Here is a 15,069-nt window from a genome sequence, read left to right as displayed (position 1 = left end):
GACAAATCCTCTACGAGCAATGACTGTAAAAAGTTGTGAAAAAGTTCCCTAATGGTAAACGATCTCTTTCGAGGTATCTTTTTACGCGTTTTGGTCGAATAAAAAAATATTGTATCTAGACACCTAGAAGCAGATCGTTTGATAGTACGAGTCTTGTGCCAAAATGATCGACAATGCGACATTTTTTGTATTTTTTCAGATTTCACAATTATGGTGTTTTTTCACGACTTCCGACAGACATTGCTCGTAGGGAATTGTTTTCGAAGTCCTACTATAGCCACAAAAAAGGGGGCTCAGGACCCGATCGAGTTGACATGGAACACCCCCTATATGTTTCTATCCAGATCCGCCTTACAAGCTTCCCACTCACTTTCAGTCCAAGTACGTGATCAAGCAATTTAATCGCTGTTAAATAGATAGTCGTTTTAGTGTCCAGATCCACCGGAAAAATGTACACAGAATTATTTCATCATAGCGTCTCGGATTAATTTCCAAGTTTTATGGTGGCAAGTCGTATTTTTGACTCCTCTGCCTCTGCGTCAAGATAAAAGAAAAAATAATAATGGAAAAAGATGCGTTACTCTCGATCTAAATTGTAAACTTTGAATAGAGAAGCGTTAGTCAAATGTCTATCCAAAGTATAAAATCTAAAAAGTGATGAATATACTGACATCTTTCGTTTAGAAGTTACTGTTGACAAAGGCACGATAATTTAAATTGTGAACCTCTTAATTACAATGCAACTATTTGTTTTTTTTTTTTGTTATAGACATCAGGCTGGAGAAAACTGAGAAACATTGTACAATGGACGCCGTTTTTTCAAACCTACAAGAAACAGCGGTACCCATGGGTAAGTGAAGCTGTATAAAATAATCAATATCGTTTCTCAATATCTATTATCGAACTACGTTCACCTTGGTTGTGAATTGACTTTAATATTAGATTTTGGAAAAGTTTACTAATTATGTACGAGTAGTGTTCGGGTTGGGTTAAGGAAAGAGGTTATATGTATTTGTGATAACAAGGAAAGGTTCGTATCTAAATTCGTTTATTGTCACGATATACCGAGTACCGAAGTTCTCCGTAAACAGACGCTCTTGCTCCAGCGCGATCGTTTATACAGTCAGAAAACCCCCCCTCCCATCGCCAATCGCGGAGCGGGGAGGGGTGCGAACGCAACTGATAATGCTCGACATCCCGAGAATCTTCATTTCAGTATAAATTAAATCTATACTTATTTATTTGTCATTTGTTACTTGTATTATTCAGCGCTACGGTAAATAACCCAGAATGTGATATTTTTGGATCAAGTTTCCGCAGAATCGAATAAATATCTTCATTTTATGCGTCATTACGACTCCGAATTTTACTTCGAATCTCAGAGAGAAGAAACTCTCCTCTGATTGTAGTAATTTTAATTCTCTGTTTCTCTCCCTCCCTCTCTCTCGTCCCCATGCTCGCGACGACAAAATCGGCCCCAGGTCAACACATAGTTTACCTGTGCACGAGTGAATGATCCAACATATCTCGGAAGCAACTTCCGCGACGGATCTAACGCACACCCGGGGTTATTCCAAAGGACGCCCTGGGCCGTATGGCTTATCGGTTTAGGGGACCCATGTCTCCCCGTACCTTTCGAGATTTCTAGGCGACGAGAGAGAGAGAGCGAGAGGTTCATATTCTTCGCAGTTGAATATTATTTTATTATTCCTGCGCAACCTTTTACAAAGTTTCATTCTCAATTAAAAACCACATCGTCCGAAGCTTATCACATTTTTGAATGATCGTCACCTCTTAATAAAACAATTTTAAAATTCTCACCAAAGGACATTTCATTCGGAAAGGCAAATTCTGGACAAGACCTTCTGCGCGCAACAGATTTCCTGCGATTCCGCGATCGGAATTTACTGACTGTTGGTTTTGTGAAAATCAGGTCGTGACGATCAATCAGTTCACGCTTCTAAATATCGAAATATTTCCACGAAAGGAAAACGGCAATAGCGAAAACTCAAGTATAAATGCCTTACGCAACATTTTCATAATTTAATTTTTATTTTTATTTTAATATGACAACAAATCAAATCCGACATTCGAGACAAAGCATTGACAATAACTAAACTGAAACGCTAATAATGAAGTAATAGTAATTGGAACATATCAATTTGGATGGAAACAGTTACAGTAATTAAATAATAACAACTAAACAGCAACAAGTAGTAACGTCTATTGTTATATTCTAGTTTTTTGCTTTTGTCATTTTCGGAAAATTTTCGAAAATAAAGACTATCGTAACTTCTGAAGACAAGACTGGAAATTTTTAGAAAGCGAAAAAAAATTATCCGTGGTTAAAGATCACCGATTATAAACAACTCGTTTCTTCTATTGGATTCAGGTGCAGCTTGCGGGACATCAAGGAAATTTCCGTGCAGGACCAACTCCTGGGACGATTTTAAAGAAACTCTGCCCGCAGGAGGAGGCCTGCTTCCGTTTATTAATGCGGGATGTTTTGAGGCCTTATGTACCTGAATTCAAGGGGGTCTTGGATGTTCGAGAGTGTGAAAACGGCGCGGAACTAGATGACGACATTGCATCTGAGACTAAGGACCGAGAGGGAGGCGGAGAATCCCGTAAATCTGTCGTATCCTCCTATCTGCAGTTCCAGGATTTACTCGGAGACTTTGAACAGCCCTGCGTCATGGACTGTAAAGTTGGGGTGCGGACTTACCTCGAATCTGAACTTGCCAAGGCCAAGGAAAGACCGAAGGTATTAGTTTCTTCCAAGTCTGCAAACCAGCAATGGAATAGTGCATTGTGTGACAAGGGATGAAAGCTGGCGAATGCGTAGAGTGTGAAGTTTGAGCGAAGCGAGTCACGAGGCCGCGTCAAATCACACAAATTTTCTGCTTACAGTTGCGAAGCTAATCTTCATTTTGTACCCAGAACACTGTATATACTCAGGGTTCGTACGCACGAGGAAAATCTGGAAAACTGGGAAAACTCGGGGAATTTTTTACAGCACGGAAAAGTCGAGGAAAAGTCCTAATATTATAGAAAAATTCTGTTTTCAGGCTGAAATACCTGAAAAAACCCGGGAATTTCAGATTCCAAATAGCGTACCAGCCCTGATACTTCACTTATGGTACAAAGTGAAAGTATCCAAGGATGGTAAATCATAATTAAAATTTGCACTCTACACAGCCGTTAATGTATTTATGATTGCTGATAAAAAAACATGTGAATATTGATAATTTTTTGAAAGTTTTTAGCATTCCTGAAAGATTGAATGATATCTTAATCAGTAACTCTTTGCTGCTTACAGCTGCGGAAAGATATGTATGAGAAAATGGTTCAAGTCGATCCTAGCGCGCCAACAGCCGAAGAACGTCGTGTTCAGGGTGTCACGAAACCTAGGTACATGGTTTGGCGAGAGACAATCTCGAGTACAGCTACGTTAGGCTTCAGAGTTGAGGGCATCAAGAGAGCCCAAGGAGGTTCATCTAAGGATTTTAAGACTACGCGGACTCTGGAACAAGTATGTATATGTATATGGGGCATTCTATGACATCACGATCGAGATTCTATGTCGATGTCTCAGATTGGGTTTATAATTATTTGTATGAAAAGTATACGACGGACAACGCAATCGCAATTTTTTTCATAATTTTTCTATACAGCGTATCAAAGCATGATTTAAAAACTTGAAAATAAAACCCACTTTGTAAAATCTGAAATAAATCAGAAAAATCTTATAAAAATATAACAATAGTTTTGACACCCGTTAGAAGATAGTGGTTTCATAACTTCAAAAGATAAATACGAAAAATGAATTAAAAAAAGTTATTATTATTATTATTGGATCATTGTAATAAGGGCCGAAAAATATTTCTTTAGAGAGATATTATAATGAGCTTTTATGTTGATTGAAAGGTACTGTGACTATCGTGAACTGCTCATAGTCCTCTGTGTTTCCGATTTTTTTTCCAAGTATAAGCATGGAATACATTTTCAACTAAAGAGAAATAATATTATAAATTGTAAAGTAACGTATAGGTTTCTGAGAATGTTGTATTCATGTACTGACGTAAAGGGATTAACGTTTACAGAATTTATAAATATTATGAACTTAGTTTTGATGTCAATTCGAGTTAAACGAAGTTTTCCGTTTTATGATAGTGGTTAGATAGTACAGCGTAAAAATGTATAGGAAAAAAATGTAATAGTAGATGATACTAGGAATATCGTTAATGCATCCTCTGAATTCCAGGTTACAGAGGCACTCAAACGCTTCACAGAAGGATATCCGCATGCTGTCCCAAAGTACCTTCAGCGGCTTAAAGCTATTCGAGCCACTCTCAAGGCGTCCACGTTCTTTGCAACACACGAAGTTGTAGGATCGAGTCTACTTTTTGTTCACGACGCAACCGATGCTGGAATCTGGATGATCGACTTTGCAAAAACTTTGCCGCTTCCTTCGCACTTGCAAAACATACGGCACGATGCGGAATGGCAAGTTGGCAACCACGAGGATGGGTATCTGATTGGTGTGAATAATTTGATTAATATATTTCAAGACATACGAGACTCGCAAGTATAATTGTAGTATAATCGGCACATTTTCATTCGTGATGAACAATTGACCCGTTTCGAACACGTGGTCGTGAGACGATTGAGAGGATGTGTGTATATATATTTGTATTTTTTATTGCCCTAGTGATTATTATAATGTACGGAGTTGAAAAGGTAAATTAACTAACAGAATTCTTGTTCTTCCATGGCGTTGGCCTAAAATTTTTATTCGGTGTTCGATGATTGCAGTGACAAAAGAATTTGTTACAATTATCAAATAGTCTCAATTTTAGGTGCACTAGCGGAAACTACGGTGATTAAAATAATCCGCAAGAATTTAACAAAAGAGTAATTGAGCGGAATGTAATTCGTAGGTTTTTTCCTTTTTTGCCAAAAGTTCGTAGGATTGTAGTATATACGCAGCATATACATATATACGTAAGTATGACTACAATGTATAGATTTCGAAATTATGTAGGAATTTGACATATTAGCCCCGTGTGTTCAATCCATAAAAGCACGATACCATTGTTTTTCTTTCAAAATAATAGGTAATCGGTACGATACTGACAAATAGTCAAAATTTCGACTACGCGGTTCCCTTTCTGTATTCCCGCAAATATGATAGTAATTTTGAATACAACGGGAATGAACAAAAAAAGATCAAACGAAAATAGTGATAACACTGACGTTGAGAAATAAACACAATTATCAATAAAACAAAATGCTTGACATACTGCCGAAACAAAAAACTGATGTACCTTTATTTCTTCAGTGTCCAAATCTGTGCGAGAAATAGACCAAAGACGTGGCAGTTCTCTGCTGCCTAGATATTCTTAGTTAGTCTTCTAATAAAGCGTTATATCGTAATTTCATATGTAATTAATTTAATGATTAGATCATATGAAAGATTAGTTTGTATTTTAATAATTTTACGTACAATCAAATTTATCTCGATTAAGCAATGCCTTTTTTATATGTAATTTCCGCCACGCATTTGTAAATACATCGCTGCATATCACTATGATGATGCTCTATAGAGTTTGTTTTATTTCAATCCATGTTATCGTTGTAATCTTATACATTTTTCAACCAGGTTATTTATTATTCTTCAATGTTTTCTGTTACTCCAGAATTAACGATATTGCTTACATTTTTCATCATTCGTAAAATCAAACAGATCATTATTCAACAAAGTATATTTATTTTTGTTTTAAATATCGAAACCGTATCCCTCGTAGTTATCCAGGTAATATACAGGATCGTTAAACGCAAAGCCCGGGTGAGAGCCGCATATGCGGGTGACAGGTAAAACGGCTGAGTCGTCGCACGTGTTTTAAGCAACAAATTCACAACCCCGTATAAGCAGCTATTTGTAACATATTAACGTGAGTGTGAATTAGTGACCAGTCTACTTTAAATACGAATAATATGCTGTTGTGGTAATTCTTTCCAAATCTATTTGACCATTCTACAAAGTGTTCGTGAACAGCGGTCCATTCCAAAATATGTACCAAGTTACGATTATAAAGAAAACACGTCTTGAAATAATAAATCTGCCCTTGTTTTAAATATTTAACTAATCGTACGTAATGTGCTGTTATATTATTCATTTTATTCTGCCACTGTATTCAATTGTATTAATTAAATATTGGATTGACAAAGTGACGACTAAATTCTATGTGAGTAAGTCAAATAGCTGTATAACAAATGAAAAAAAATCGACTGGTTTTGAATTATCAGTCATAGAACTTTCAGTTAGTTCATTTATTAGCGAAAGTGAGACTTGGCAGGACTAAAAGATTCTCAATATTGCAGAAAACGCAAGTATGGTTTGGTCGGTTTCGCGTAAAATCAGATCAGTTTTAAGTTATGGGGTCGTATACACTTTTATAAACTGTGAAATTTGAAGCAATATTTAAGAAAACTGCATCGCAAAACGAATGTTTTTTTTAACATCGCGTGTTTGGGCATCTTGTTGAACACATTCTAAAAAATATTTTGCCCCCAATATCACACATAGTTTACCAAGAACGAAAGCTCATGGATATGGTTGGGTGCTTGGCAATATAGTTGACTAGCTGGATTTGTGGCTTATTGGCCAGTTTGATGTAGGGCAGCTGATGTTTTTTTGGGTAATTTTAAACTTCTCGGTAGAGTTGTCTGAATTACAGCATTCGAATAGGTGTGGGTGCGTGTGAAAATGAACTCACGTTTGGCAATGACGACGACTCGGCAATAATCCTTAGCGAATCCCAGTAGATAATGCAGCGGTATAACAACATAAACATTTCCACTAGCATCGGTCAGTTTCTTATTGAATCGCTCAACTAACCGGTATTCTCCAAACAATATTGTTGTTCGGGCATTAGGGATGAGTAACCTTTCAAATCCACATTTTTATTCCGATCAATTTCCACATCCTTCAACTTGTAACGTATTTCCTCAAACACATGAACTATATATGTATATTTTCATCGACGTTCTCTACAAGCATGTAGATCTATTTCATCGCTCACAAGTATACTTCTATTCCATATTCCAACAAGGAGATTTATAACTCATTCTTCAAGTTCAGTTTATTTTCATTTCTAATTTCCAATTACTCTGGAAGTATCGATTTCAACATTCATGAAACCTCAGGATCAACTTCTACGAATAACAATTTCACACTCAGCAGTGTTTTTCCGACCATTATAAAAAAAACCATTGATATCAATTTAAACTAGTATTTCCACGTGACATTAATTCTTTTTATGACTGTCCGTTCCCTGCGTGCAAATTAGATACTAAAAATTTGTTTCGGCAAAGTAGCGAAGCATAAGTTGAAACAAAAGCATTTCAAATCATCGTCACATATGAACTCACAATCTAGCTGCTTGCCCGTGTCGCGACTCAAAACAAATCTGCTTTGTATCTATGTCCAATTCTCTATGCTGTTGTGAAATCATATCTATATATCATCTAAGTGGATTTCCGCCTGTAAATCGTCAGTTATCGTTCTCCTCTCTCGCTATACACATCGCACCACCTGTGTATCTCTCAAATAAAGAATCTTTACCGAGTAATCAGTTATTATCATCATCCCGCTTCTTCGCTATAGCCATCTATCAATAATTCGCGGATCCCACGTCAACGATCCAGAATCTATTTTCATCTCTTTAAACAAGATTTTTTGCTCAAAGAAGTGAGTGTAACCCCTTTGGATGCTTGGTATAAAGCACCCCGCAGAATCCTTATGGAGATTAGCTCCCGGTCAAATCGGATGGATTTTCATTATGTTATAGTACGTATAGATTTTCTCGGTCAAAAGTCTTCGTGGTCGCAAGTCAGTGAAAATCAGTAGTTTCCGAGATACAGGCTTCGGAAAGGGGGTGTATGGATTTTTTTATATCTATGGATTACGTGATTTTTACAAATTACCAAGCTGCGAGGGGGACTTAAAATCAAACATATCACTTAAAAACTGCACAGCAGATCCGCAGAAGTCTGCACAAGCGTGATAAACAAGACAAGTCGATTATTGCAAGAGTCGGAGGGTCTCGTTCTTTACGCAAAGTCTAAAGTTGCACCTCCTTCCAGCAAATCAACGAGTTCATGGATGGAATCAATCACAGATTCCTGCCTATCTTTGAAAATCAACCGTACAGTTTTTGGAGTGATTTGTTTCATTTTAGGACCCCTTGAAGCCTGATAATTTATGAAAATTACGAAATCCATGTTTATAATATCTGGACACCTTTCTTTCGAAGTCTGTATCTCGGAAACTACTGATTTTCGGGTTTTGTTTCCATAAGAACTTTTGATCGGGAGGATATGTACATACTGAAAAACTTGCCAATTCGACCGGTTCTAATTTCCATAAGGATTTTGCGTGATGCTAGAATCCATTCTCTAATGCACCATATCAACGTAATTTTGCGAGAGAAATCCATTGCACGCAATTCGAATACGCCGCGGTTAACGGATCATAATTTAAAACCAAAATGTGTTTCCTTCGTAATTTCTTCGCTGTTAGTTCTACGCTCTTTTTGTTAAGTTTTCTGCGCTCCTGGAGTCCTATTAGTCTAGAAAAGGTCATACAAATTGATTCCGAGACGAAAGATTTTTCGCCCAAAGAAAAGTAAGAAAAGCCCTTTGGATTTTTGTTGAAAATTCAAACGATTTTGGATAATGCTGGAATTGGTTCTCTGATGCAATATATCGACGTGATTTTGCAAGAGGAAAATTTCTCAGTATTTTTTCAGCTGTTGGTTCAGCTTTTCTACGTGTTCATTTTGCATTTCTGAAGGTCTGATTAGTTTTCAAAAATCAAAAAAGGGCACTAGGACCAAATAACCCGGAAATAACAGCTCAGACGAAAATAATTCAGATAAAACGAACTCGTACAAAAAAAAGTGAGGTGTTGTGGGACACGTGTCAGAAACGAAGTTTTTGCCTTGTGTATAAAATGCAATTAATTATCGCTTTCTGAGCTATTCGTCACACAATATTTTACTTTTCGTTTATATTATTTATATATTATACATTATAGTATTATCAATTACATTACATTATCTATTTTTTTATTATTTATTTCAAAGAAGCATAAATTGAGGTCAATATAATTGAATTACAGTCTTGTAAATAATATGAATTTTCAATCACGAATTGTTTCAATTTCATATAAAAAATAAGTTTCGAACAGTTGAAATAGATTGATAATATTCTCGTTAATAATTATTTGTCAAAGAATAAATTATCATAGTGTAATACTTATAAACTTCAAATTATTGCTGAACTTGTTCTAACCTTTGGGCTACAGTCATCTTCTGCGTTTCCGTAAGCGGTGGTATGTTGCGGTTTTTGTTCTGCCCCCGTCATACGGAGGCCTAACTTATTCTAATTAACCTATGGGCTGCAACACTTACCTACCGCGGTTTTCGTACGGGATGCTGTGTTGTGGTTTCGATTCTTTTTTTTTTAAATAATGTTGTTGGTTCAGGTTATTTTTGTCATGAGTTATTTTTGTCTGAGTTATTGTTGCATGAGTTATTTAGATCGGTTACCCGATCGAATAATAGTACAGGTGAAAAAATACCCAGATTATTTTGAAATTTGTTTTTCTATTACGTTTGGAGCAATGATTACCTAAAGTTTAAAAGGATTTGTTGCAGCATGAACTCAAGTATTAATAGTAATCGAGCATTTTTTAATTTCAAATAAATATGTACTATACTGTTTTGTGTGAAAAAGTCTCAGTTTTCCAATAAAAAAGCACTTGCTTTAAACGAGCCTCGAAAATTTTACGTAGATTGAAGCATGAGGAATTGATTTTCTGTATTAGCCCTGTTTTTGCTGGCAGTGAAAATATTAATCATGTATCTCAAACTTATAAGTATATCAAAAACTAGTTTCTAACAGTCAATCGTGTATATCCCTGTTATGTATGTATTCAAATGATATTATTTTTGGCGATGTGACGGAAATTCAGTTAGATTAGAATTCCCTCAAATGAATTCGCACTGTTGTGGAAGATGAACGGCGTCTATAAGACGTTACACGAAAATTTCAATCGGTGGTCAATTCATAGTCATGATAATATCCGAGTTCTTATATGTACATCTCTAGTCAACGTTAAGTGTACCTTTACTTGTCTATGTTCGCGTGGAATCGGTGTGTCGAGTATCCTACACCGCGCATACTCATAATGACCCAGTATATTAGGTGCAGAGTCGCCGACTGAAGAAAATAAAGACAGTTGCCCTAATGGGCTTTAGTGTGACAACCGAAAATCGTTGTGCGTTCCAACGGTAGAGTTGAGAAATTATTGGAGAACATCAGCGAGTTACCGATTTTGACATGATGCTGGCTGCATTCACCTTCCGAGTAACACAGTCTGCAATAGTAAGTCCAAGCCAGTACTTAGCCTGTGTGTACTTATCGAGTTGAAGCGTTACCGACTTCTCGGCGATACAAGAAATAATTAATGAGAGTAAATTTCTTCCAAAATTCGTAGCAAAACAGTGATTTAATTAAAGTATAGGTACCCGAGAGAAGAATGAATGCATAGATTATGAATAACAATAGATCAGATTTAATAATGATGCAGAGACCAAAAAGTATACACGTACACGCGGACCACGTACGATATTGATATTCATTTAGGATTAATACGTGATCCATACTATAAATTTTATAATTTTCCAGGAGACAAACTAGATTATATACAATAATACGGCTGTAATATGAGAAAAGAAGGATTAGTCATTTCGAAATGGGATTCTATTCGACGCGCGCTCGATGTGTACCATAACATTAGTATTCATAATGATTCCAACAACTTTTCATTTGCTCTCTCGATTTTGAATTTTCGTCGGCATAGAATCGAAATGCTGTTTTAGCTGGTCGCAAGTGAAGTATCTACGTTGGGTAGAGGAGCAGAATTGTTTTTCAAAAAGTATTCGTATGGAAAAAAATTCAGAGTTACTGTAATACATCACGGATGCGCTGATTTTGATCGAGATGAAATGCATGCTCGGTATATAAGACAGTAACGCCGTGTAGTGAATTGAAGACCTAAAAAGGTGATAGGGAGAGAAAAAACAAAGCTTCTTGGAACTTCAAGTGTATTTTAACACACATTTGAAAGGTATGAGCAAAATTTTTTATCATCCAACTGTCGCAGAACGGCAGCATAGTTAGCTAACCCGTTAACTGAAGAATATATCTTTAGTCAATGGCTGACTATCGAAGGGCCTGGCCGCTTGAGTCTGGAATCGGCAGGAAGGATAAAGTGCGTATTTGTTGTACGAAATGTGCAAACTAAAATCATTATACATCGTATCATATCATCATACATCATACATCATCATACATAGTATTAAAGTTCGAAACCAAAGTTTGGATGTTCGGATGTTCAGAAAGTGACGTCACTCAGAATTTTTTTTCTCTTAACGTCATCGATCTGCTTGAAAATCTGCTAGCCGAATTCCTCAGTCTGGAAACAACCGCGCAGTAGAGCGGACGGATGAGAATCGCGCTCCGCATATTTCGAGTACCGGGTTCTCTACCTCCTGGATCGTGCGCTCGGGGTCCGCGTCCTAGTGCAACTTGAGTTCCAGGACAGGCGCTTCGTAATTTCTGCGCTCCGGGTCCACTACCTGGTAAAACTCGACTTCCGGGACAAAGCGCTCCGTAGTTTCTGCGCTCCGGGTCCACTACCTGGTGAAACTTAAATTCCAGGACAAGCACTTCGTGGTTCCTGCGCTCCAGGTTTGCTACCTGGTGAAGCTTGACTTCCAGGACAAGCGCTCCGTATTTTAATTCATTTTTCACGCAAGCCCAAATTCAGTAGCTGTCAGTGCGCTAATAAAATTTCTATAATTTTTTGAAATTTTCTCATAAACTTCTGGATAATATGTGTCGTTACAAAAATTATAATAATCCTTACCCAATATTTTTGATGTGTTCTGATACTGAAAATATTTATTAGTATTCGCGGTATAACCCGAGGTCGTTGGCGGTGGTTGTTGGAGGTGGTTGGCGGTGGTGGGAGGTGGACGAGGAGGAAGACGAGGAGGACGAGGTGGACGAGGAGGACGAGGATTTGTGCTCGGTGAGTTCAACATTTTTGTAATGTTTAATGGCAATTCCAATTATATTTCATTTCAAATTTTTCGAACTTGTCACGTTTACAATAAGTTATTTCAACTCATTATTCGCGCAGGCACAAATTCAGTAGCTATGAATGCGCTGATAAAATTTATTATATTATTAACTGATTAATTAATTATAGTAATCCTTACACAATATTTTTAATGTGTTTTTATACTGGAAATATTTATTACTATTCAAGGTATAACCCGAGATGGTTGAAGGTGGTTGTTGGAGGTGGTTGGCGGTGGTTGGAGGTGGACGAGGAGAAGGACGAGGAAGTCAAGGAAAACAAGGTGAACGAGGAGGACGAGGATTTGTGCTCGGTGAGTGAAACATTTTTATAATATTTATTGGTAATTGCATTTACATTGTATTCAAAATTTTTCAAAGTTGTCATGTTTGCAATAAATTATTTCAATTCATTTTTCGCGCAAGCACATATTCAGTAGTTTCAAATGCGCTCATAAAATTTATTACGTATTAATTAATTAATTGATTATATTAATCCAAACACAATATTTTTCATGTGTTCTTATACTTGGAATATTTATACTATTCCAGGTATAACCCGAGGTGGTTATCGGTGGTTGTTGGCGGTGGTTGGAGGTGGTCGGAGGTGGACGAGGAGGAGGGCGAGGAAAATAGGAGAACAAGGTGGACGAGGAGGACGAGGATTTGTGCTCGGTGAGTAAAACATTTTTGTAATATTTGATGGCAATTGTAATTATATTTCATCTAAAATATTTCAAACTTGTCATGTTTACAATAAATTATTCCAATTCATTTTTCGCGCAAGCGCATATTCAGTAGCTTTAAATGCACTAATGAAATGTATTACATATTAATTAATTGATCAATTATATTAATCCGAACAGAATATTTTTCATGTGTTCTTATACTGAAAATATTTATTACTGTTCCAGGTATAATCCGAGGTGGTTATCGGTGGTTGGCGGTGGTTGGAGGTGGACGAGGAGGAGGACGAGGACGACGAGGAGAACACGGTGGAAGAGGAGGACGAGGATTTGTGCTCGGTGAGTTTAACATCATTATAGTATTTGATGAAGTAGGATCAGGAATGGGAGTAGGAGTGGGAGTAGAAGTAGAAGTACGAATAAAAGAAGGATCAGGAGTAGGATCAGGAATAGAATCAGGAGTTGGTGTAGGATCAGCAGTAGAATCAGGAGTAGGTGTGGGATCAGGAGTAGAACCTCGAGTAGCTGTAAGATCAGGTGAATAAGTAGTATCAGGAGTAGAAGTAGGAGTAGGATCAGGAGTAGGATCAGGAGTAGGTGTAGTAATAGGAGTAGTAGTAGTAATAGCAGCAGGGTGCTCGTTGGGGGGGGGGGGGGGGGGGGGTCGGATAGGATAGGGTGGAGTGACAAAGAAGAGAAACCAAATACAAAATAGTAACAGCCCTTTGTCGCAGCATAGATCCATACAAGATTCCAAGGTAGGCATCTTAGATTTACGAGCAAAGTCTGATTAGTACTTTGTCAATCTTGTTAGACCTATGAGATACGTTTCTAACCAGACAAAAATATATTGAAAATTTACAGTATTTGACAACAGTGATACCTTATCACATGGACAGTGGCCCACCTGATAATCAAGCATTACAAGTCCTCATTAAGAGTAAGTTTTACAAGTTCTTGGTAACAGTACCAACAATTACTTAATAACATCATTCGAAATTAATAACATGTTTTGTTTTCAGTATTGAAGGCTATTAATGAGGATAGTCCAACGGTGCCCACATTATTAACGGACTCTATATTGAAAGGTGGGTTGATTTCTTTCACCTTGTCTTGAATCCGTGCGAGATAAATACTTGTATATTTCACGGTCCAGTTATTATCATGAGGTTGAAGTTCGTAATGTTATTCAGGCGATGAATTTTTAGAAAAACTTGGAATACAACTTCAGGATTGTCTGAAAATAAGTAAACCGTAATAAACCAAATTGTAATCATATCAAGTTATCAGTAACAAGCAATTGCGGGTAAAATATTAGCTTACTTTTGTAAGTATTTATGAATATAGCCTCTATGAATATTCATTGTTGGTATATAAGGTCTGGCAACGTACCTACTTTCTGTAAGAGATGTTGAAGATTTTCAACATAATTATGTTTCAGTTCTGTGCCCCACCTAGTAATCCACTAGTACATATCCTCCGACGTGACATCGCTGTGCTACGTATAAAGAAGAAAAGATTTATTAAGATGTAGATTGCTCCTCTCTTGCCATTGTGCTTTCAGCCATTGTTGTGGTGTGTGTTTAAAATTAAGGACAGTATATAATATAGAATAACAGGTCCAGCTACGAATATAGCACTACAATAAATCTTATAGAAATGAGCCCTCATTGAGATTTCTCTGTATTTATAACTCGACGCGAGAAGGCAAAAATCAATGTAATGCCATCTGTAAGGTAATTGGACTCGTATTTGCACTACGAGAACTCGTTGGGCATTTTGCGGTGAAGTTTGAAAAATTGTTGTACAAGAAATTAAATAACTATAAAAATGGATAAAAAATATTATCTCTAATTGTGAATGTAGCTAATACAGCTTAAACCGTATATTGATTATGTTAATGATCTATTGTGACAAGATCGGAATTAGATAAGCTCTCTAAATACTTTTTTCTAGTCTATTAATTTATATCATGTATATGTAAATCTATACTTCTTCAGTTTATACAATCACTGCACTAGGATTACCCTTGCCACGTTTTATGTTGCGCTTGTGTAATTTGTATATTACTAACCTTACGTTTTACTGTATTTGCGACAAGTTGTGAGTGTTTCTAATTTCTTGGCGATTATTTGTGTACATGTATGTGTATAGGTATATGTATATGTAT

General features: G+C 36.8%; 1 protein-coding gene and 1 long non-coding RNA gene across 4 annotated transcripts in view; both read left to right on the top strand.

The window, feature by feature from the left end:
- Positions 1-5,593, top strand: part of LOC107225725 — a 56,484-nt gene extending 50,891 nt beyond the window's left edge. Inside the window, exons 5-8 of one of the 2 annotated variants that reach the window (XR_006905038.1) lie at positions 770-850; positions 2,393-2,764; positions 2,911-3,165; positions 3,320-3,461. Coding sequence is in view for 1 of the 2 variants with exons in the window: in XM_015666278.2 (XP_015521764.1) it covers positions 770-850; positions 2,393-2,764; positions 3,320-3,532; positions 4,265-4,594 (996 nt within the window). In the remaining variant the exon portion in view is untranslated. Of the gene's footprint in view, positions 1-769; positions 851-2,392; positions 2,765-2,910; positions 3,166-3,319; positions 3,533-4,264 lie in introns of those variants that run through there. The other variant, XM_015666278.2, reaches the window with a different exon arrangement.
- A 6,537-nt stretch (positions 5,594-12,130) lies between these two features.
- Positions 12,131-14,559, top strand: LOC124295139. 2 transcript variants are annotated; one of them, XR_006905062.1, is made up of 4 exons: positions 12,131-12,163; positions 13,764-13,839; positions 13,922-13,987; positions 14,341-14,559. It is a non-coding gene; the product is annotated as an uncharacterized LOC124295139 (long non-coding RNA). The 2 variants fall into 2 exon arrangements; XR_006905063.1 differs by lacking the exon at positions 12,131-12,163 and adding an exon at positions 13,185-13,238.
- Positions 14,560-15,069: the final 510 nt, after the last annotated feature.

The sequence above is a fragment of the Neodiprion lecontei genome, chromosome 6 (genome assembly GCF_021901455.1).
Source record: "Neodiprion lecontei isolate iyNeoLeco1 chromosome 6, iyNeoLeco1.1, whole genome shotgun sequence".
Lineage (NCBI taxonomy): Eukaryota > Metazoa > Arthropoda > Insecta > Hymenoptera > Diprionidae > Neodiprion > Neodiprion lecontei.
The sequence above is the reverse complement of the archived record's forward strand: the minus strand, read 5'-3'. Positions and strand labels throughout refer to the sequence as shown.